The sequence below is a fragment of the Kalmanozyma brasiliensis genome (assembly GCF_000497045.1).
Source record: "Kalmanozyma brasiliensis GHG001 unplaced genomic scaffold PSEUBRA_SCAF16, whole genome shotgun sequence".
Lineage (NCBI taxonomy): Eukaryota > Fungi > Basidiomycota > Ustilaginomycetes > Ustilaginales > Kalmanozyma > Kalmanozyma brasiliensis.
In genome coordinates, this window is record NW_015961955.1 from 131520 (window position 1) to 154223 (window position 22704).

Here is a 22704-nt window from a genome sequence, read left to right on the forward strand (position 1 = left end):
ATGTGTCCAGATCGCATGTGCAGCTGCGGCTCAACGTGCAGGAGGCTCCGTTACGAGGACGTCTTCCAAGACTGAAAATTTTCAATGGCGCCAAAGGCTAAGCCGATCAGCCTTTCGCTCCGACAGCGCATCACATACGCTCCTGCTCCGGGAGTATGGTGAATGCGTATCCAGCCTTTCTTGGCTTCAAGTGTCTGCCGAAGCCGAAGATACGTCGGTGTTTGGTGTCTTCCAAAATCGTATCGGCTCGCCTCTGGGCTACGTCATTTGCAGGCGCCATCTTTCACGGCCGAAATCTATTTTTCCCCCATTCATGTCAGATCACCGACCCGCCGGCTCGGCTGTCAAGCATCGCTGCCAAAAATAAGAAGACGGGTCGGGCGTCACCGCCTCGAGCGTCGACAGTCCCGATGTCATCGACAAAGGCCGCCCTGCTCGAGATGCCAGAGAGCAAGATCACAGCATAGTGCCAACTCAGGCCAGAAAGGAGGTGAATGACGGCTCTGAATGGGTCATAGGAGCTGGAATAACATGATGTCGTGGACGGTAGATTTACTGGCACTGGACGAAGCCGTTGCGCTTGGCAGCACCAGTGTGGGTGACGGTACCGCAGAACTCTCCCGAGTCGGTCAGGTAGATGACACGGTCAGGGCCGGGCGAAACGTAGTTGTCCTCGGTCGAGTAGTCTGCGATTCGAAACAAAGAGACCGAGTTGGAAGCGACCCAAAAAAAAGGGTTAGTCACGGCAACACGTGCGAAACAGCTTCGACACCATCATCGACACCTTCTCCTCCTTCTTTCGTCATCGATACTTACACGCTTGGCCAGTGTTGGTCAACGGGAACTCCGAGTATCCGCCACCATCGTCGGAGCAGCAGAGCTCAATCCCTTCGGAGGGCTCGTCGTAGTACGCGTGAGGGTAGTTGTCGGGGGTGTCGCCGCTTTGGGCATCTTGCAGACCGGCCTGGATGGCAGTGTTGATGTCATCGCTCGAGTAGTAGTTGTTGCCGCAGGTAGAGCCCGAGGGGATATCGCAGGCGGCGACAAGGCCAGCGGCCAGGGCGAGAGAAGCAGCGAGTGCGAGGAACTTCATCGTGACTGTTGTGGGGTTGACGAGGTTTGCCGATAGAGCAAGGCGTTTCGTTTGCGATGCTCCAGTCTTTATACCTTCTAGCCTCTCGGACTGATTCAGGGATACCCTCGAATGCTCCTTCGGCCACGTCTCTGCATCAAGGCGTCAGTCAGAACAAAGGCTCTCGAACCATCTACACGCGAGCGAACGTTCTCCAGCACAGAAAGCGTTTCGGAGAAGCAACAGCCGTAGGAAGAAAGGGCTCCTCGCAAAATCAAGCGAGGTCTAGCGTCAAGTTGAGCTCTTTCGGCCAGGTCCAAGGAGCATTGCTGTTTTGGTGCCGTGCCCAACTTCGTTAGCATGCAAGGCGGTCGGGACTCGGACGATGGCAGCTGGCGCTTCACACCTTCGCTTGAGCTTCTGCGAGCGATTCATGCCGGCGGCGAGAGTTCCTGCTGTCGAAACAATGTGAGTGCCCACGTTCTTGTCATTCAAGTCGTCGCGACAGACGACCTCATGTTTCCACGATCTTCTTTGCGCTCCTTCAGCCTCGCCCTTTGTGCACACTGCTAGCTGGCTCACGCACAGTCATTGTAGAAGTGTGTCATCGTCGAGAGCGACTCGGACAGGCATGCAACGTCAGTGACGCTGTGTGGCTGCTTACGCGCCCTGCTTACGGGCGTGGTACACGTGCACCTCACTGGCATCAAAGGTTCTCGTGTCCGGAGGCTAAGCGAAGCGTTTAGCCGAATTTTAGGTTGATGGAGCGACGCCTTCCGGTGCAACACAACGGCACGGCGTTCAATATCCGCTCAACGCTAGCCGCCGATGCGTGCTTGATGTGGATGCTGTCAATGTTCTCAGGCCGTCTTCCGAAGGTGGCACGGCTCTTCGCTGGAGAACTGGAAGAACGTGTACGTGTGAAACAATGTGGGGCATGGTGATCCATTGCCGGCGGCTCCTTGCTTTGTTGAAATGGCATGAACGTGCCAAAGGGTGGAGCATGGTCCGCGTGTAGCTCATTGACTGTCTGTGCACAATGCACAGGAGTCTTTTACGGACCATATCTATCGCACTGCAGCATGACCATGCTTCCGAGAATTCGGTCTTGTCCGACGCCTGGCCGTCAGCAAGTTCGAATGCCATTTTTACCCAAACATATAAGAAGAAGATGTAACAACGCTAAATTAATTCGAAGTCTTCGCCCTGCTCACTTGGGCCACGACGAGCTCTTCTGATCTCAGTTCTCAGTCGACCTCCCTTTCGAGGAGGCCATCGCTATGGGCCCGTTGTGTCTTGCAAGCTAGACTACGACACTATGTATTGAACATACTCCTGCACCTCAGACTTGACCAGAGATGGACACAGCAAGTGCCTGACGTGTCTGCTCTCGGCCGTCGGTCAAGTCCACCGAGAGAGAGAGACGCTGATTGTGCGGCGCAGAACCTTGTCGCATGAGGTTCCACAGTAAGAGACTGTCGAGGTCGTGTGACCTGTGTCACCGAGCGTCGACTTGTCCATTGACCACAAGGCCGTCTCCCTCCTTCGACGCACTCACAAGCCACGCTTGCTCGGAAGGCTGGAAAGGGTCGTACCTATATCACCGCCACGACGAAGCTCAGCATCCTAGAATAGCCCACCTCAAAGGATAGAGCTTCGATTGGGAAGGCTCGATAGGAAACAAAAGCGCTTCGGACGATGAAGCTTGACTGCTGTGCCTTTTGCTGGCTGGCCGGCTGGCTGGCTGAGCTCGAAGCATGGCGTGGCTTGGACTGCGTCACCGTGCGTGCGTGCTTTTTTGACTTTGGGCTGCTCTTCTGCCTGGCACCCGTCACATCCGACGCGAAATTTGCTCCACTTTGCAGCGCCGCGTGACTCTCAACCGAGCCCGCTTGCAGGCCAAAGCCAAAAAAGCTCGAGAGGGTCTGCTGCTGCTGCGACTCGGAGCTGAGTTTCTGGGCACAGACACGCAAATGAGTGAGCGCGATGAGACCTCGCAAGTCACGACCCTCGACCCTGGCGACTGGACAGCTTCACTCATATAGCCTCCGCTGTCACTCCTTCATCCTGAACCACGACATCCGCAAGTACTCACTGCACCTTGTTTCAACTCGTTCTCTCAAGCAACCCCTCTCATCCTCTTCAAAATGGCGTGGAACGACGACCTCCTCCTCAAGGTGGCCAACATTGTCGCCTACGTGTTCTTCACCACGGGCAATGTCTACTCGCAGCTCGGCGTGGGGGCCAATCCCTACGTGCAGGAGACCTACCTCACCCCCGAGCGCTGGATCTTTGGCGTCTGGCCCTTCATCCACTTCCTCTTCCTCGGCATGGTCGTCTACCAGTTTACCGACTCTGGCTCGACCCACGTCGTGCACGGCATCGGCTGGCGCTTCCCCGGTCTGTGCATCCTCAACGCCATCTACTCGGGTCTCATCTCGGCTCAGGTCAATGCGCACCACGATCGCATCTACGCCATCCTGGCATTCATCGTGATGCTCCTCATCGCCGGAACCGTCTCGCACTGCTACCGCTCGCTTAAGGTGCACCACACGGCCAACAACTTGGCCGATACGCTCTTCGTCCACCTCCCCTTCAGCCTCTACCACGGCTTTGTCGTCGTGCTGCTCTTTGTGCAGGGCTTCGAGGCGTTTGGCGTCAATGCGCTCACCCACAAGGCGGGTATCATCACCAAAGTGGTCGTCTTCCTCTCGCTCCTCTTCCTCGAGTCCACCGCCGCCGGCTACGTGTGGTACTCGGAGGGCGACGTCGCCGGTGCGCTCGTCATCAGTCTGAGCTTGCTCGCCATCTTCCAACACCAGACCAGCAGCAAGTTCATCCACTGGTCCGCGCTGGTCTTCTTCATCATCAGCCTCATTGCTGTGCTCCGGGCCGTGCTGTCCATTTTCACCAACAGGAACCGGACCGCTGTGACCGACGAGGAGCGCGCCCCTCTCGTCGGTTGATGCGTCTCGCCTGCCTTTCATTCTCTTCACTCCAAATCTCATCGACCACCCATCATGTTCATAAGCTTCTCGCTCTGCAATGATACCATAGCATCCTATCTCCCCACCTCTCTGTGAATCAGCGCATTTGATTTCGAATCGTAGATACAGCACCTTTCAATCCTTGGTCGGATTGCTCACCAGCAGCTCGGCATTCCTGCCCCGCACGACGGCATGAATCCTCTTACTGAGCTGCAACCCTAAGTTCGTCCGATTGCCCCTGCGCTCCGTGCCGTCCTTATTGCTCTGCACCTGTACGCCGCTCAACAAGCCTCTCTCCTCCGCTTCGTCCGCGCACCGTCCATATGCGCTGAGCAGCGCGTTCAACGAAGGATAAATCGTCGTGATGCTCCCCGCGATAGCCGGTGTGACCCTGGGGATCTGTTGGAGCATCATCCCGTATACAGCTGCGGAGGAGGACGAGGTGGTGTTGCGACCCATGTCGACGGCAAAGGAAAGATGCGTATCGCGCAACGATTTGTACGGTTTGAGCGAGAGATCCGAGGTGAGCTGGTGGAGCCATTCGATGCCGTCGACGAGCGAGGCGGCGTGAATGACGTAGCATCTGTGCACCAGCTTGAGCTGCAGTAGACTGCGTTCCACCGTTGCTTGAGGTGGCACCGTCGTGGTGGTGGTGGGCGGAGGTGCTTTGCGACGCGCTGTCGAGGTGGTCGGTTCATCCGCCGGCTGGTTGTCCGCGAGCTGCTGTCGAATGCGCGCCGTATACGCTCGGTTCTCGTTAGCCTTCAGCCTCGCATAATACTTGACCAGCCCTTGACAGATCAAAAACACCTGCGGATCCTCCCCGTCCATCGCTTGCAACCTTCGCTTCAGATCGCCATACCAACTCTCCAACCCTGCCCCTTCCCCAACCAACTGCACAACCTCCTTTGCGTCGATGTAGACAATCACCATGGGCTCCCTCCTCACCTCCTCCTTGTCTAGTGGCACCCAATGCCGTCTCTCCTTATCCCACTGCGCCCTGACCTTCCGCCTAAACCGCACCAGAGGAGGAGCCACCACGCCATCACACATGTTGACACTGGCTCCTTCTTCTTGGAAGCGGGCAGTGACGGACTCCTGACACCCCGCAAACGGTTGGCCAGACGCAAAAAGCGTACGGTCGAGATCGACGATGAGTTCGCGCATCGTGTCGCTCTTGGACGTGCGGAGGCGGTTGACTTCCAGAAAACGTTTCTTCTCCGCCGCAGCGCGCTGTTTGGCTGCTTTGAGCGCTTCCCGCTCGCGGGCTTTGGCTTCGCGGGCGAGCCTCGAGGCGGCTGCTTTGGCCGCTTTGGATGGGGATGATTTGGATTTGCCCTTTGTGGGGCTCGGATAGTCGCCATCCGAGGGCGGATTGAGGTTCGGCATTGTGCTGTCTTCGACGCCGTACAGGCTGTCCAGCGCGTCGAGGAGAGATCCTCCGCGGTGCATCGATTTCACTCGTTTCGGCGTCCCTGGCATCGACTCGGCAGCCCGTCTCTTGAGCGAGGGCGATCCCTCGAGATCCTGAAGCGGCTCGTCGATGGGCGAGAAAGGCGGGCTCGGTGGCGGATCGTCAAAGGGAAAGCTCGACGGCGGTAGGTCTGGCAGACCCTCCCCCTCTTCGGCTATATCCTCGATTCGCTGGCCAACCGACCTCTGGCTAGCCCTTGGCAAGCTTGGTGGCGGTGGGCTGCTGGACAGAATCACGATCGGAGCTGAATCCGCTCGTAGCAGCTGTCGCGATGCTCTCGTTTCGCCCACTCTGCTGTGTCGCGGTGGCGAAAGCGGTAGTGGTTGACTCGAAGTCAGCTGATGCCGAGCGCTGAATTGGGAGCGGATGGGAGACGAAGTTTGCAAAACGAGCGGCGTATCCACTTCATCAAAGATCGAGTCGGATCCGATCTCGATGATCTCTGCTTGCGCCTTGGCTCTGCGCACAGATGCACGGAAATGAGATGAAGTGGGTTGTTCTTGCGAGCTGGATGCGGCGGGTTGGGAGGCGGTGCGCCGGAGCGAGCCTGCTCGGTTGGTCGGTGGTGCAACACGGGATGTTCCAGCTATGACGGAGAATGCAGCGTTGTCGTTGGGTATAGAGGGTTTGGCGGAAGCTACGACGGTGGTGCGTGATTTGTGTTGGCGGAGAAGATCGCGGAAGCTGGGCAGGGAAGTGTCTGGAGAGGGGTCGGCGAGAAGCTGGACCATGCGTCGGCCTGGAGTAGGCTCAACGTCGTCTGTATCGAGTCGACTGGAGGTCTCGATGGCTTTTGCTGTGGCAGCAGCGGGTCGCTTCTTCTTGGCTGCTGCTGGTGGATGCGGGTCCTGCGAGGAGGACAATGCGATGATGGAGGCGGAGGAGGGAGGCGCCGCTGCTGCACGTCGAGGCGACCTGCGCTGCGGGTGAGGCGCATCAAGTCGAGAGGGACCAGCTACGGCAGCTCCATCCTGCGAGCGCCGCTGTCGACGACGACTGCCTGAGGCAGCCTCGGTGTCACTATCGGAGCCACTGTCGATCCAAATGGCGCCGACCATGGTTGACGATGTGAACAGCTGCACCGGCAAGCAGCATTGCGAGCGTCCGTGTTGATGCGACGCGGTGCTGCGGCTCAGTCCAGCGCTGGGAACGAATGCTGCCGTCGATGAGGGAGGTGACACAAAGGGCTGCGGACCTCGAAGCCAAACGATGAGGATGCTCAGCACAAGCTTGTGCGCGTCGCGGAAAGTGGCTTGAGAGCAGTCTCTGAGAGCAACACTCAGCCACCACGCTTTGGTGGAGGCGTTCTTCTCAGCACGTGACCTCAACAAAAAGGGTCCAAAATCACTTTTCTCTCAAAATTTGGCTTTTCTTCTCAAAAATCACATACGCAGCCTGAAAGCCGGATGCTGAGCTTGTTCTTCCTCGGTGTTGAACAGCTCTCTTCCTTTCCATCAACCACAGCTGTACAGCAAACACAGGAAAGCGAAGATGGCAAAGACCATCGACTTTCTCGCCTCAGATGGCGAGGATGACGTTGCGCCTCGTCCCATCCCGCCCAAGGCCAAGAGCACACGCACCAACGCCACCGCTTCGTCCAGCAAACCTGTCAAGCGAGCCAAGAAGCCCGCCCGAGACAGCGACGACGACGACGGGGACATGGGCGATGATGGCTTCGATATCGCCTCTTCTCTTCTCGCCGGCTCCGACCCTGCTCCTGCTCCCGCTCCTTCCACTGCCCTCTCCGCATCCCAGAAAGCAGCACAGAAGGCCTATGCAGCCCGCGCCCCTGCCAAGGACGCCGACGACGATGACGCCCGCTTCATCGCCTCCATCATGCAGCAGGCCAACGTCAGGGCTGGCGTCGAAGTCGCCAAGCAAGCCCTCTCCGGCAAAAACAAGGGCAAGAATAAACTCGGCTCCGGCGTTGTCACCGGCGGTGGATCCTTCCAGAGCATGGGCCTGCATCCATCGCTGCTCCGATCGCTCCTCATCCGCGGCTTCACCACTCCCACACCCATTCAGCGCCAAGCCATCCCCGCTATCATGGCTCAACCTCCCAGAGACGTCGTCGGCATGGCCCGCACCGGTTCCGGAAAGACGCTCGCCTACCTCATTCCGCTCATCAACCGTCTCAATGGTCGTCACTCGCGCACGTTCGGTATCAAGAGTCTCATTCTCTGCCCGTCGCGCGAGTTGGCGGTACAGATTCTTCGTGTAGGAAAGGAGATCGCGCGAGGATGGAAGGCAGATGCGAGCGAAGGTCAGGACAGTCGCGGCGAGGCCATCCGTTGGGCCATGATTGTAGGTGGAGAATCGCTCGACGAGCAGTTCGCACTCATGTCCAACAACCCGGACATCGTCATTGCCACCCCGGGTCGAATGCTCCATCTCACCGTCGAGATGAATCTGGACCTGAAAGCCGTCGAGTACGTCGTGTTCGACGAAGCAGATCGACTCTTCGAAATGGGTTTTGCCGAGCAATTGGAAGAGATGCTCTTGCGTCTGCCGCCCACCCGCCAAACCCTGCTGTTCAGTGCTACGCTGCCCAAGAAGCTCGTCGAATTCGCCAAAGCCGGTCTGCAAGCCAATCCCAAGCTCGTCCGTCTCGATGCCGACAGCAAGATCAGCGCCGACCTCCGCATGGCCTTCTTCAGCGTCAAGCCCTCCGAAAAGGAAGCTGCGCTCTTGCTCCTGCTTCGAGACGTCATCGGTGTGCCCCTCGGCGAGCAGGCTGAACCCGATCTCGACGAGGAAGCTGCCTTCAACGAGGAAGTGGACGACGACGGCGCCGGCACCCACCGTCGTGTCGGCAACCGCAAATCCGACTTCAAAGGCAAGTCCAAGTTCTCCAAAGGCAAAGATCTCAAACGCAAACGTGGCGGGCCCGGAGGCGCACTCGAGCTGCTCCCTCACCAGACCATCATCTTTTGCGCCACCAAGCATCACGTCGAGTACCTCCTCCTTCTGCTCTCAACAACCGGCTACGCATGTTCGCACATCTACTCGTCGCTCGACCAGGCGACGCGTGGGATTCAGATGTCGCGATTCCGACGCGGGCAGACGAGCCTGCTCATCGTCACGGACGTCGCTGCCCGTGGTATCGATCTACCCGTCCTCGAGCACGTCGTCAACTTCGATTTTCCTCCTCAGCCGCGGACGTTCGTGCACCGAGTGGGCCGAACCGCGCGTGCGGGTCGCAACGGTTGGGCCTGGAGCATGTGTACCAATGCCGAGCTGCCCTATCTATGCGATCTGCAGCTGTTCCTCGCTCGACCGCTGATTTCGTCCCACACAGCCGTCGCTACTCTCGCCGACACCGAGCCGCTCAACCTGCACGAGTCGCTCGTCCTCGGCACCTTCCCACGTGAACCCCTTGACCTCGAGACGGAATTCATCCACTCCTCGCTCACAAACACCACCAGCTCGACCGCACACGACTTCCCCGCGCTGCGCGCCGTCGCCGACCGAGCCCAACAAAAGTACGAAAAGTCGATCGCCAAGGCTTCGCAGGAATCGCACCGGCGGGCGAAGGAGATGATCAAGCTGGGGAGTATCGAGCAGATCAACGTCCGGACGGCTGCGGGCAAGGAGGGTGAGGTGCCCGAGTGGACGCTCGCGGGCTCGCCGTTGGAGGAGATGGCTGTGCACGACGTCGTGCTTCGACCGGCGGTGTATGGGTTCAGTGCGACCAAGAGCGAGTCGGTTCCGAGTGTGGTAAAGGGCAAGGGCGCGGAGGAGGCGGCGAAGAGGGCGGAGCTGCTGGCCAAGGTCAACGCGTTCCGGCCGCAAGAGACGGTGTTTGAGATCGGGGCGAGGGGCGATGCGACGCCGATGGGTGCGTTGATGCGGAGCAGGCGGGCGACGATGGATGTGAAAGCCAAACGGGCCGAGGCGTTGGAGGCGAGGAAGCGGGCTATGGAGGGTGGCTTGTCCGATGACGAAGAGATGGCTGAGGCTGCTCCTCGAAAGAAGGGCAAGAAGACGGTGGAGGAGGAGGAGGGCGAGACGGTGGATCTCGAGGCAGCCGATGAAGCGTCCATCCTGGCCGCTTTTGATACTGGCTCCTCTCACAAGCCTAAGACCCTCGCCACCGTCGACTCGGAGGCCGAGTCCGACACTGAGTCTGCCGCCCCGCCCATCAAGCGCACCCGCACAAAGCCCGCCCCAGGCTCCTACCGCGACCCGGCGATCTACCTCTCCTACTCCGCACCCAACTCCGCCTCGGAACGCGGCTACTCGCTCAACAACCCTTCCTCCAACGGCATCGACTCGTTCGTGCAAGCTGCCACGTCCGCCTCGTTCGACCTGGCCGGGGACGACGCTACGCTCGGCACGCAATCTCAACGACCCAACGTCACACGCTGGGATTCCAAAAAGAAGAAGTTCATCCAAGGCACGGTGGGTGCGGACAACAAGAAGATGATTCGCACCGAATCGGGTGTTCGGTTGCCGGCGAGTTTTCGGTCGGGCCGATACGAGGAGTGGAAGCGGGAGAAACGGGTGGATGTGCCCCGAACGGGCGAGGTGGAGCGGTCTACAGGACTCAGAGAGGATGTTGGAAAGAAGTTCAGGCATAATAAGATTACGCCGCCCAAAGCGGAGACGTTTGGTAAGGGAAGACCGGGTCAGCACAAGAGACAGGCGGCGAAGGATGAGGTCAAGAGCGCGAGGGAGATTCAGAAGGATAGGGAGTTGATGCAGAAGAGGAGGGAGAAGAATGCTAGGCCGAGCAGGAAGGATGGGAAGGGCGGGAGGGGTGGTGGGAGGGGTGGTGGCAGAGGTGGACGAGGCGGTGGACGTGGTGGTGGAAGTGCTGGCAGGGGAGGTGGACGCGGTGGTGGTAGGGGAGGTGGACGAGGTGGCAGGAGGTGATCGTCAGCTGGTTCCGCTGCTGCTCACCATGCCACACTTTGCCACACTTTGCCACACTTTGCACTTGCCCACTTGCAATCTCAATCGCACTTCGCACACACACACTGGACCACATTTGAGTGGCTCACATCGTGATGAGCAATCCTTTTCCATTCCGCATCGTGCCCTACCGCCCGTCCTTCCTCCCCAACGCAGCGCCAAAGAAGTTTCCGAACTTCCTCAAGTCGCTAAACGCCCTACCCGCTCCACCCTGCGCCCCGCTCTGCGCCTCGAACCCACTCTGCAACGTCGGACTCTTCAAACTGTCCGGACCGAAGAGCGAATTGTTCCTATACGGCTGTCCTGCCGTATTGCTGTCCCTCCTCGCGTTGCTGTCCAGGAAGCTCGGTGTGGCGGCGCTGAACGGCGAGGCAAGGATGGGCTGCGGGGGCGGATCCATGTCGAGCTGGCTGAGGAAGCTCTGGTCCCCGAGCTCCGCGATGGTCGTGGTGGTCGAGAGGAAGCGATCCAGCAGACCGTTCTGGTCCACCTTGCGGACGCCTTTGAGGTCGAGGATCTTTTGAAAGTTGGAAAAGGAGCGGTCGGCGATGAGGGCGATGTAGGTGTGGATGAGGTCCTGACCGGCGGTGTCGGGTGCAGCTCGGTCGATGTCTACGGGCGCAAGGACGACACGGAGAAGTGTGTCGATGCGGTCGGTGAGCCGGTGCACGTAGCGAACGTACGAGGCGGCTTGCGTCGAGAGGGCTGTTTGCGCCGCCGAAGGTGCGGGTGCCCAGTGCGACAGGCTTGCCTCGGTAGCGTTGGTGCTGCCGTCGGGGGCCACGCCCAGATCCTCCATGTTGTATCGCGGCAGTTCCACCAAGCTCTTCTTCAGCTCGGCCGCATCCAAAAGCAACTGCTCCGCCATGCCCTGCGTCAGAGGTCGCAACCGCACCAAGCCCTGCAGGAACTTGGCCGCCATCATCCCCACCACCTTGTCGCACCAGCTGCGCACATACCGCTTGTTCTCCACATCCTGCCGCACCACGACACCCACCTGCTCGAGCAGACTCGCCATGTCCATCACGTACTGCGACTTGCCGCTTCCGCCACCCTGCGACCGGGGCTGTAGCTGGGACCACGGCACTGCGGGTCGCAACATCGATGTCCAGATCGGCTCCGAACACAATTCGAGCTCCCGCGCCAGCGTCTGCACCGCATACGAGATGAGCGTCGTAAAAATCTCGCGCTCCTCGTCGAGATTGATCGCATCTCGGAAACCCGGGTGGATCTTCTCCCGCAGTTTCTCTTCGAGCTGGCTCGAGGTGCTGCTGCAGTATTCGGCTGTGTTGAGCACGAGACACCATCGCTGGATGTCGGCGATGTTGGGACGCACGTCGATAGAGCGCCGAATGGGCTCGTGGCGTACCAGAGCGGAACGCAGGACGTCCTCGGCGTAGACGCGAAGCCACTTGCGGTACACTTCGTATAGGTCGCGAAAGGGCTCTTTGTTGGACAGCCGCGCGCATTGCTCGAGTGTTTGCCGGTAAAAGTAGAAGAGCTCGGTCGAGGAGGGTAGCACTGTGCTGCTGCCGCTGGACCCGCTAGGACCGTCGGCGCCCGCACCATCACCGCCGAACGCTTGAGCGCCGTGGGACGCTTCAGCGCCGAAGCCGTCTTGTGACATTCTCGCGCCTTGCTGTCGGTACTGCACGAACATTTCAGAGAGTGCTCGGTCCTGAGCTTCGACAAAGACGCCCAGATAGGGGTCGAAGACGGTCGAGAGCGTTTGCGTTTGCGATTGTGGTGGCGCGGCAGCCGTGTTGGCGGACGACGGTGGCGCGATCAGATCCTCGAACGACGTGTTGTAGCGACGGCTCATCGTTGCTTCAAACTCCAACGTCGAATTGAGAGCGTCCATGAGGGTCGATACGTTGAGACGGGACTGCTCACGAATGAGCACGCTGCGAAGATCCTCCTTGGTGACATCGGCGAAACGACGCACAAGCCATCGTTCTGCTTTCCACGAATCTGGAAAGGCGGGTGCGTGCTCTTCCTCGTGGACCTTGAGCACGCGTCTGAACCATGCAAATCGCCGTGAGACGTTGTCGAGCTGACCCGCCTCGTCTGTGGCTCGGAAGATGCGACGATACTCGCGCAGCTGGAGCGAGCAGTACCAGTCGAGCAGGGCTGTCTTGGCCTCGGCGCCGATCGCATCGATGACGAGGGCGGATTCTGGAAGATTCGTGGAACGGATCGAGCGGTTGGGATCGTGCAAGAAGAAGTTCTCGTAGTCCTTCATGATGATGGTGCGCAGACTGTTCTGCAATTCGTTGACCTGCTTCCATGCAGCGGCGATACGCTCAACGCCGCGGTAGGACTGGAAGAAGTCGAGAAGGGATCGGACCGCCTGCAGCGATGAAGCGGCTTCCCTGTACCTTTTAGTCTCGGCGAGGCGCTGAAGTTGGTCGACGCCGTTGACCAGCATCTGGAGCCGCTTGAGGGCGGTCATGCTAGAAACGACATTGCGTTTGGCGATGTCAAGACTTCGAATATCTCGTGTGATCTCTTTGACCACGTTTTCTGACTGGCGTGCTTTCTCTCTGATCAAGAGGAGCTGCTCGAGGAGGGCTGCGATAGCCTGCTGCACTTGGGTCATGCGATTGGTATCGATCTCGGCCTCAAGCTCTGCGGTGAGCCGCGCGATCTGTTGCTGGCACGAGCGGATTTGCGAGCGGAGCACCGCCTGGACGCGATCGATCGAGGCGAGGCTGAGCGGCTCATCTTGCGCTCTCGAAGAGGTGAGGAGCTGATCGAGTTGCGATTCGAGGGAGGAACGATCGGCGAGACTGAAAGAGGAAATATCGGTGCCCTTGGACGGCTGCTGCTGCTTCTCTGACGACAGGATGTGATCGATCTGAAGGGCAACATCCTGCGTGAGTTCTGTCCCTTTGGATGGCAGTGGCGGCGGCGGTGGTGAAGCTGCTCTGGATATTGTCGCTTCGTCCAGCGTTGGGTCCGGCATGGCGCTGGCCATCGATTCCGCTGCCCCTTTCTTTCCTCAGCGCTCGGGCAATGGCCGCAATTCGTTTCCGAAGCTGCGAGGAGCGATACGAAGCTTGATCGAATAGATGGGAGGGTGGAAGGTGAGGATGCGAAGAGTGCGGTGCAGCACTGACTGGTCAAGGCGCAGCCAGGGTGCAGCCCATTTTCGAAATTGTTAGACCGGAACGCAGCATTGGCTAAAACACGTGACCGTCCCACGCGTGCGAGTGTTGGTCTGAATTGGCGCAGTTGGACGTTGTTGACTCAAAGCGAGAGAGAGAGAAAGTCATGCTGCATAGAGGGACGCTCGACAGGGTCCGATATTGACCTTGCTCGACCATAGTGCTGAAACGTCTCGGATCCGAAACCTATCTGGACGTCCATTTCCCTCACCACCATCATCTCGACCCACTGCACGCAGAGCATCTCACAAACCAACGCGCTCCTAGAGCAGGGCCTCAACCCGGGTCCATCGATCATCATGTCACGCAGACCGCTCAGCGAGTCGGCACCTGTGGCCGCGGCAGCAGCACCGCCTCCTCATATCAGCGTCGTTCGCCGACCTCTGGGACCTAGCACAAAGTCCAATGTCATCCCGACCGCCGCTCCCACCAATGCTCCCATCCAGACCATCAAGACGCAGATCAAGATCGAAGACCGTCTCACCAGAGCAGAAGCAAAGATCGCCGACCTGCAACATGAAAAGGTCACCGTCCAGAACGAGCTAGGAGACCTTCAAACCGAGCTGCGACTCGCAGCACAACGAGAAGCCAAGCTCAAACACAGCATCGAGAAGTGGGAAAAGTCGCACGCTTCGCTCAAGGAGAAGAACAGCAAGCTGACAGAGCTTCAGTCCCGGCTAGGGGAGCTGCACAAGGTGCACGAAGAGTCAAAGTCACGACGACAGAAGGAGATTGACGAACTCACCGAGAAGCTGAGGAGAGAGGAGGAGAAGCGCAAACATGATCTTGCTGCCGCCAGACACATCCTTACGAGTGAGCAGGCAAAAGCGCAGGAGTATCAGACGAGATGTGCCGCCGCCGAGAAGGAGCTTGAGCATCTCCGATTACAGGGGACTGCCTCGCACGACATTCTCAAGGAGAAGCAGAGCTTGATCGAGCAGCTGCAGTCGCATGTCGAATCGGACAAGATAGTCGCCATCGACGCGCAGAAGTACGCCCGCAAGATCGAAAACGAGCTCACCGCCAAGATCCAAGAGCTGCAGGCCGAGATTGAGGGCAAGACCAGCCAGGCAGCACGCTCGGCCCACGAGCAGCAGGCAGCGATCCAGGCAATGCGTTCCGAGCTCGAGTCCCAGATCGACGAGCTCATGGAAGACATGGACCTCATCGAGCAGCAGCACGCACATAACCTCGCCATGGTCGCCAAAGCGGTCTCCCAGCACAACGACGCTGTGCAGCAACAATCCACTTCCGACAAGGCCGCATTGAGGTCGAAATGGCACAGCAACGCTATCAAGCGCATCAAGCTCGAGACGCTGGCAGACGAACGGGAAGCACACATTCGCGAGCTCGTGGCCGTCGTCAAGCAGGTTCAAAGCGATCGCGATTCCGCCAAGCAGCTCGTCTCTGCTCTTCAGGTCGACCTCGCCAGCATCACAGAGGAGCTCTGCGCCGAACGACAGCTGGCTTCTCTGCTCATTGAGCAGCAGGAGGAGCAGCGGCAGAACGGCATCGGAACCAGCAGCAGCTTTGGCGATCTCTCCGGCATCACCACCGCTCTCGACTCGGACGACGCATCGACTGCCCTTCTCCGGGCGGACTTGGAGGATCTTCGCACTCGCAACACGCTACTTGAAGAAGAGACCGCCGATCTGCAAACCCGGTACCTTTCGCGCTCGACCGAAGCCAAGGCGGCTGAAGAAGCGCTCGCTGCAGCACGCACTCACGTCGCCACGCTCGAGACCTCTGTCGCTGCCAAGACACACGAAGTCGACAGTCTCGTCGCACAGCTCGCAGAGCTCGAGCCTCTTCGCAAGAAGCTCGCCACTGCCCAAGAAGAAGCCGCGGCCGCTCGCAAAGAGGCACAAGCCCAAGTTGAAGCATCTCGCTCCCTGACCGCTTCTCTGCAGAACGCAAGGGTCGCCGAAAAGGCGTGGCGGGATGAACGCGATCGTATGGCAGCGCTTCTCGACCAAGCAGAGCACTACGAGACGCTCTACAACGAGCTCGCCGATCAGGCGAAGCATCTGCTCGAACGCAATGCCCTCGCCGAGGAGGAGAAGGCGACCCTGTCGGCACTCAACTCGGAGCTGCTCAGCCACAACAACCCGCATCAGAAGATCATGTACATGGACCGTGTGCGACACGAGCTGGACGACGTCAAGCAGGAGAATGTCGGCTTGAGGCTGCAGCTGGAAAGAATGGAGGAGGAGAACAGGATCATGCAGCGGGAGCTGGGAAGCTACAAGGCGGTCGATGTGCCGTTGAGCCAGCGACCCAGGGCGGAGGTGACGAGGGTGCTGAGGACGACCGATCACGACGGGCTATTGAGGCAGGTCTCGGGATCGATGGAGCCGCAGCAGAGAACCATGCAGGCGAAGGCAGCCAGAATCAACCCGCTGCCGTCGTCGGTGTCGACACCCATCCAGTCCAACTTCCCAGCCAGCACGAGCAAGACGCCGTTCTCTGTGCAAGGTCCTCGATTCACCGCCACGCCGCTCCAGCCCGAGCTGCAGAAGACGCTCTCCACGGAGGAACTGCCACGACGCGCTGAAGTCGTTGAAGAGACGTGTGAGGTGGCATCACACCCGCCCTTGCCGGTCGACACTGGACTGTCGCCCAAGAAGAGACGCTCGTACGGCAATCTCTCTGTGCACGTGACTGAGGACCGCCAGGTAGCAGCGGACGAGGAGAACGAGATGGAAGACGACACTTTGCTGCCTCTGCCGTCTGCCACAGAAATTGGTGCCGAGATCGACGAGGATGGAATCACATTCAGCCACGGAGAAGCGGCAGTTCGACGCAACCGCCCTCGTCATACGCTCGTCAACAGTGGAGCCCTGCGCAAAGCTCCCTCTCAGCCATCTTCGATCCCGCTTCCTTCGAACATCCCGAGATCGGACTCGAATCCAGCTGCAACACCCATCGACGCCGCCGCTGCCGCCAAGGAAGCAGGAAGCCGACGTCCAAGCCTTGCCACCTCTTCGCTCGGCATCAAAGCTCGTCGCGTCTCTGAGCTCGTCCGCGCCTCGACGCCGCCACTTCCCTCCATCGCCGACTTTTCCAACCTCGAGACACCGAATGCTCACCTCCTCCTGGACGGCGCTCTTCCTTCACCTTCGCCGTTTGGGCTGGCCGATTGGACTGCGACGGACGAAACCTCACACGTGCCTGCCCTGCATCACGGCGCGTTTGACCAGCACGTCCACTCGACGCCGCTCGTCTCGATGCGACCGCGCAACAAGGGCAAATCGCGCTACTCCGGTGCACTGCGGGTCCATGCTCCTGAGGATGTGACGCTCACCACGCCCATAGCGAAAGGTCTGCTGCCACCGACGCGCAAGAATGGCCACCTGGTTGCTGTTGCCGAAACACCAACGGGGCTGGTGTACGAGGACGAACACGACTCGTTGCGCAGAGGATGGATGTACGACGAGGAGGACGAGCAGGTGGAGCTGCCCGACTTTTCCATCGAGGGAGCCGCAGCGCAGCAGCAGCAGAAGGCGAAGAAGCAGAAGAGCAAGGCGAAGCCGAGGGGATCGATGAAGGTCAAGCCTGGTCCCATGGCGAGGACCTTCTTCCGATAGATCCAGCCTAATTGAATACCAATACCCTTCGCAGACGACTTGAGCGCGGGTGTAAAATGTGACTCTAGCAAAGTGTGATGCTAAGGTCGAGCTTGCTGCTGAGCGTGAGAATGCTTTCCGGCTCTTCCGCAGCAGCTTCGGCGGGTCTCCGACACTGCTGCTTCGCCGCTTTGCCTCACGTCAAGAGTCTGTCCACATATGCGTCGCCAGTCGTCAGTCACAATTCAGGCCACGCAACAAGAAGCCCAAGCTTTCGCCCTCGGTGGAGGCTGCGCTTCCGTTCTTCTTTGATGGTCACACGAGACGGCAAACTCAGCCAGCTGAGCCAGTAGAGTCGACTCAGCCATCATTCGTGTTCGATATACTGTATCGGTCGCAGCTTTTCGACGCTTGACTTCAAGCTTCATCCATCCCTCACTCGCAACGACCCCCCTAGCTGCCATCTAGCTCCCGCAAGCCTCGACACACGCAAAGACTTGAGCCACACCTGGCTTACTCGCAACACCTTGCCCTTTGCGATACCCTCAGACTCGAAGCAACTTTGCATCTCGCAACTACCTTGCCTCTTTCTCTTCTGCTCATCGCCTTCGGTCTCCGCAGAACCGCGGCTCAAGATGTACCCTACCGTCGCTCAGCCGGCTAAAAAGTCTCGCTCGAACTCGTCGCAGACCATCGCCGCCGACTCTGACGAAGACACGATTTGCGCGTGCACCGTGATACACCTCGTCAAGACCCAGGAGAAGCTCGTCCAGATCCAGCAGGAGCAACTCCAGGCCCAGAAGCAGATTCTCAAGTCACTCGCCAAATTGGCCCAGAAGCTCGACGAGATCAACGGCGTCTTGCGCCTCAACACGCTCAGGGACGTCTCGGACCTTCAGACCATGCCGCCTCTGAAGGCCAAGAAATTCATCGAGGTGCTGGGCGACCTTCCTCATTCCACCGTGGCTCTGGGAAATCTCGAAAATGCCATCGAGATGGCTATCGCCGCAGAAGTCAAGAAACCCCGATCGGTCTTGGACGAAGTACTTGGGTTCTCTTGATTCGATCATAGCTGGCGTGGCACTGTACTGCGCTCCTCACGTGGGGAGTCGCTCCATTCTCGAGTCGATCCAATCAGCCTTCTCCATGTTTCGTTCCTCACTGTAGTCAGTAATCTCCAGTCCGATTCCATCACATCCCACTCTGGTATCACGTCGAAGCAGCATGACTGACTTGAGATTACGAAAGGTGCATCTGACGAGAGACATACGTTGGCGGCAAATCGTAGATGTCGCGCAGACTCTGCTGCAGCTTCTCCTCGTCCTCGAAAAGGTGGCGGTCGGCGTCCATGTCGATACGCAGCACGTTCTGGCTCGAGTCCGTAACATTAACGATCTCGTCCAGATCCGGTGTGTTCCTCGCATTCAACCCGATGAACACCGCATAGGTCGCCAGGACAGCGAACAGACTCCATGCCGGGATCAAGAACGCCCATTCGCGATTCGGGTACCACGCAATGCCCACGCTTTCCAACACCTCGTCGGGCGTCAAAGCCCAGCCGATCCACCCGACCCACAGGACCGTCGCAAAGATGAACAGCGCAAAGCCATAGTACTCGCCTGTCGACCGTCTTGGCTGCGACTGTTGGGGTGCTACAGATGAGGGAGAACTCCGAAACGAACCTCGAAAGGACTGGTCGGACTTTTCGTCCACCCACGATTCGATGGTGGTTGCCTCTGGGTGACTTGTTCGCGTCGACGCGGCGTGCGGGGCCGAGGACTGGAGGGGATCTTCGGAGGGTAGCGCATTGAGGCTGTGGAGCTGCAGTGCAAAGGGCCCCGACTGGGCTTGGAAGTTGCTCCGCGCCATGAAGCTCCATTCGAACGTGTTTTCAGGTAGGAATTCGCCTGCGGTCTCAGGATCCACCGGTCGACCGCGGTACATGGGCTTGAAGTCGTCCCACGTCGAGTCGAAGACCCAAAAGTCGTCGTTGGTGAGGGCCATGTTGAGGCTGGCATCCTTCACCTCGTCTTGCGGGATCGAGAAGGCCCACTCCCACACAATGACGCTCTCCCTTCTCCCATCGGGCCGGCGCTTCGGCTCTTCGGTCTTGATCTCGAACACAAACGAGGTTACGGGTCCACAACCGCCGCCTGGGTTGCTCCCGTCCGAGGGCGGCGAGGGCTCCTCCCAATTGGCCTCTTTGCGAACGACCAAGCGCAAACCCGCGAACTCGTCCTTCCCGAGTTTGACGGGGAATGGAGTGGTCGAAGACTGGGAGGCGAAACCAGCACCGCCGAGGGTGGTCGTATCGAGAAAGCCGGAGAAGACGAGTTCGCCGCGGCTAACGGGTGGATACTGGATGATGGCGGCGTGCGAATGGCTCGTGCCGCCGCGCACTCGGTCGTCTACGGCGAAGAAGTCGTCGGATCGCCAGGGACGTGCGGGCGACCGCGGGTTCGGGCCGGGCGCGTAGAGAGGGGTCGTGCCCAAGTACGACATGGTGAGCCGTTAGGTGGGGAGGATGGTGGTGGTCGAAGAGGAGGAAAGGGTGGTGGGAGGAGCGTATGAAGAAGCTTGGCAACGTGGAGTAAAATATGGATGCGGAAATTTATGCAGACGCACGGTGTCAGCTGGAATGTGGGATGCAGATCTCGTTCGGCTACTCGAGTGAAGCGGGATCCGAAGCGACTACCTCGTCCATCTCGACGTGCAAGCCACACGCCTTCTGTTTCAGCTCACCGTATCCAGGTCGCGCCATACAGCACAACGAAGCAGCTCATAGCGAAGCAGACATAGGCTTCAACTCGCACGACATGACCTCGCACACACTAGCCCGCTTCGACGCGAGCAAAGACCTCGCCGACGACTGCGCCTTTTGCAAGATCATCGCCGGCAAATCATCTGCCTTTGTCGTGTACGAGGACGAGAGCAACATCGCCTTTCTCGACATCCTGCCGTTGAGACCGGGCCACACGCTCGTGATACCGAAGATGCACGTTCAGCAGCTGTCGCATCTCGAGCCGGGGACGGCGGCTTCGTTGTCGAATGCGCTGGTGCAGACGACTAGGGCGATCGGCAAAGGTGAGCTAGCGCTTTTCTCTCAAGTCTTGGTATTGTGTGCAGCACACTGATGTCTGTTCTTCTTTTCTGGCCTTCCCTTTGCCAATGCACAGCACTAGGCGACGAGAGGCTGCAAGTCATCACGAATCAGATCTACGCTCAGCTGGTGCCTCATGTAAGTCGATGCAGTTCAAATGTTTTCCTCGTTCGATTCCGCTCGCCTGACACAGTCTGCATCCGACTCGAAACAACAGGTGCACTTTCACATCGTTCCCGCTGCAATGCGACCGAGCAAAGACGACAAGACCAAGAAATCAGCATCGAGCAATCCTCTGGCAATGATGGGGCTGGGGCACGGGCGTGAGGAGCTAGACGACGAGGAGGCGGAAGAGCTGGCCAAGAAGATACGAGAAGCGGCAGCACAGTTGAAGAACGGACCGAGTGCGAAACTATGATACCCTTCGCTGCCAGTGTATCATCGCGGCGGCTACCACCCGTCCACTGTGCGAGCGAACGTGTGGCCGAGACTGAGATCATGTGGTGCCCCTCAAGCTAGCCCGCCTGAAAAATGTGTGATACGGCTCGCGATGGTCGGAAATGCGTGATGTATTGCACCTGCGATCTCGTGATGGATGTATAGCAAGAGCCAAACGGTCTAGATGCGTCGAGGTGAAATTTACTCGGAAGCCCGCTTGATCTTGAGATCCGAGAGGTCGGCTTGCGAGCCGGGGGCGACGGCGTGAGGCGATGCCTGCTCAAAGATCCTGTTATACAGCACAGAAAGTCAAGTCAAGAGGGTCAGTCAAATGCAACACCGATCGAACCGGCGCTTTTGCAGGTGCAACTCACTGAGTATAACGCAATCGGTGAACGGGCGGACGTTCTGCGTCCTGGAAGAGGAGCCTCTCCTCGGCCTTCTCCTTGACCAGCTCCAAGTGCCTAGCGTTGCGCTCCTTCCAGACGCTCGAGGGCGTAGTCCAGTTTTCGATGTAGCGCGTGAGCCATGGCTTCTCACCCTCGACGTGCAGGTTGTCTTCCGACTCGTTGCCTGGTGCGGAACGGCCCGAGGACGAGGCTCTCGAGGGGTGCGGGTCGGCGTGGAGGGTAGAAATGCGGTAGAGGCCAAAGACGGCAACGGCACCGAGGAAGGTCCAGCGCCAGATGGGAGCGCCAAAGTTCTCGGATGGGTAGTCTTCTGCGGTCGAAGAGGAGGAAGATGCACCAGCACGAGCGATGCGAGTCGAGTGGAGAGATCGGATGGGTGCGGTCGAGACGGCGAGCGCGGGCGCGCGTCGAAGCGCCATGCTGACGGAAGGCGTGGCGACCATGTTGATCCAGAGGAGGGTGATGCGAGGTGGATGACGCGGGTGAAGGAGAGGAGAAGGTACCAAAAAGAAGGTCGATATCAAGGCGCTGAACTGCCGATTGCAAGCTTCCACTCAACCATCGGCTCCGAATTTGGGCTGGCGAGATGTCTTCTCGCACGGACAGAATCAAATTTCGTGCTGTTTTTCAGCTGGATGAGGTCTAACAAAATCGAAAATCAGCTGCGCCGTGTCGATCCCTTTCGTCTGGTTTAGGCTTGGCGAGATTCGAGCTCAAATTTCGAAAAACGCGTGTGTGTTGGTCTCAGGCGAAACCGCGCTCGCTGGTCACGGAGCAGGCTCGGATGAGTGTTTATGGATCGACCCCTGTCCAAGTTGGATTGTATGCAGAGAATCGTTCCATCGACCCAGCTTCATCCTTACGCTTGTGCTTGCACGTCGAGACGTGAATGGGGAGTGCACAAAACCTGCCTGCAATGACGCCTGCATGAGGCGAGCGCGGGTCGAGAGCGTGCCCTGCTCCTATCAACGTGCGCCCTTCGCTCAAAGGCCACTCCTTTGTCTTGTGGGACGGTGAGAGATGCATAGACAAACGATGTGCGCCCACTCTGCTCATCTCAGCGCCGCTCACTCACAATGAGACAAAGGCAAAGAGCCGACTTCATTTGCGTACAACGGCTGCAAAGTTGCAACGCACTTTCGTGTGACGCTGATCGTCGCTTAGTTGGCTTGCAGCTTGCGTCGCATCGAGATTGAATCGGTCCAACCCGAAGAAGAGCTGACAAGCGTAGCATCGGAAGAGACGAGACTCGGACGGCCTATCCGATCCTGCAGCTGCCTTACACTGAGTGACTTGAATCCAACAAGCCGAACTGGGTTTGTTTAGCCAACAAAGCTGAAGCGTGCCAAAAAGAGCTGCGTCGCGTCAGGGCCCAAAGCTGTTGCGTGTGTGTGTGTGTCTTTTTCAGCCCTGCGACTCTATTCGGCTGGCTTTGAGGTTTTCAACTTAGCTCTGGTCGATCAACTTGGCTCTCACCATCATCATCATCTTCGTTTCACCTCTCCGACACCATTTCATCGGGCACCTCACTTTTGACCCACCACTCATCCTATTCATCAGGCTGCTCTGTCCATCC

At 58.7% G+C, this 22704-nt stretch overlaps 10 protein-coding genes across 10 annotated transcripts; 5 read left to right on the forward strand and 5 right to left on the reverse strand.

Annotated features, from left to right (window-relative positions):
* Positions 1-552: 552 nt before the first annotated feature.
* PSEUBRA_001876 (Guanine-specific ribonuclease N1/T1) lies at positions 553-1093 on the reverse strand (the record flags this gene model as incomplete). The annotated part of the gene is made up of 2 exons (XM_016435088.1): positions 553-686; positions 817-1093. 2 exons carry the CDS (start codon positions 1091-1093, stop codon positions 553-555), a joined length of 411 nt encoding a protein of 136 aa, XP_016293448.1.
* Positions 1094-3219: 2126 nt separating this feature from the next.
* Positions 3220-4038, forward strand: PSEUBRA_001877 (uncharacterized protein; the record flags this gene model as incomplete). Its single annotated transcript, XM_016435067.1, has 1 exon — positions 3220-4038. One exon carries the CDS (start codon positions 3220-3222, stop codon positions 4036-4038), a length of 819 nt encoding a protein of 272 aa, XP_016293449.1.
* A 156-nt stretch (positions 4039-4194) lies between these two features.
* Positions 4195-6591, reverse strand: PSEUBRA_001878 (ERCC4 domain protein; the record flags this gene model as incomplete). The annotated part of the gene is made up of 1 exon (XM_016435095.2): positions 4195-6591. One exon carries the CDS (start codon positions 6589-6591, stop codon positions 4195-4197), a length of 2397 nt encoding a protein of 798 aa, XP_016293450.2.
* Positions 6592-7024: 433 nt separating this feature from the next.
* On the forward strand, positions 7025-10408 carry PSEUBRA_001879 (DNA/RNA helicase, DEAD/DEAH box type, N-terminal; the record flags this gene model as incomplete). Its single annotated transcript, XM_016435072.1, has 1 exon — positions 7025-10408. One exon carries the CDS (start codon positions 7025-7027, stop codon positions 10406-10408), a length of 3384 nt encoding a protein of 1127 aa, XP_016293451.1.
* Positions 10409-10574: 166 nt separating this feature from the next.
* PSEUBRA_001880 (Vps53-like, N-terminal) lies at positions 10575-13424 on the reverse strand (the record flags this gene model as incomplete). Its single annotated transcript, XM_016435084.2, has 1 exon — positions 10575-13424. One exon carries the CDS (start codon positions 13422-13424, stop codon positions 10575-10577), a length of 2850 nt encoding a protein of 949 aa, XP_016293452.2.
* A 489-nt stretch (positions 13425-13913) lies between these two features.
* On the forward strand, positions 13914-17201 carry PSEUBRA_001881 (uncharacterized protein; the record flags this gene model as incomplete). The annotated part of the gene is made up of 1 exon (XM_016435068.1): positions 13914-17201. The coding sequence occupies one exon, from the start codon at positions 13914-13916 to the stop codon at positions 17199-17201; it is 3288 nt and encodes a 1095-aa protein (XP_016293453.1).
* A 614-nt stretch (positions 17202-17815) lies between these two features.
* PSEUBRA_001882 (uncharacterized protein) lies at positions 17816-18241 on the forward strand (the record flags this gene model as incomplete). Its single annotated transcript, XM_059464732.1, has 1 exon — positions 17816-18241. One exon carries the CDS (start codon positions 17816-17818, stop codon positions 18239-18241), a length of 426 nt encoding a protein of 141 aa, XP_059321210.1.
* Positions 18242-18419: 178 nt separating this feature from the next.
* PSEUBRA_001883 (PIG-P) lies at positions 18420-19682 on the reverse strand (the record flags this gene model as incomplete). The annotated part of the gene is made up of 1 exon (XM_016435083.1): positions 18420-19682. The coding sequence occupies one exon, from the start codon at positions 19680-19682 to the stop codon at positions 18420-18422; it is 1263 nt and encodes a 420-aa protein (XP_016293454.1).
* Positions 19683-19996: 314 nt separating this feature from the next.
* Positions 19997-20698, forward strand: PSEUBRA_001884 (Histidine triad (HIT) protein; the record flags this gene model as incomplete). Its single annotated transcript, XM_059464733.1, has 3 exons — positions 19997-20264; positions 20357-20418; positions 20498-20698. 3 exons carry the CDS (start codon positions 19997-19999, stop codon positions 20696-20698), a joined length of 531 nt encoding a protein of 176 aa, XP_059320792.1.
* Positions 20699-20919: 221 nt separating this feature from the next.
* On the reverse strand, positions 20920-21571 carry PSEUBRA_001885 (uncharacterized protein; the record flags this gene model as incomplete). The annotated part of the gene is made up of 2 exons (XM_016435087.1): positions 20920-21007; positions 21093-21571. 2 exons carry the CDS (start codon positions 21569-21571, stop codon positions 20920-20922), a joined length of 567 nt encoding a protein of 188 aa, XP_016293456.1.
* Between the last annotated feature and the right edge of the window lie 1133 nt (positions 21572-22704).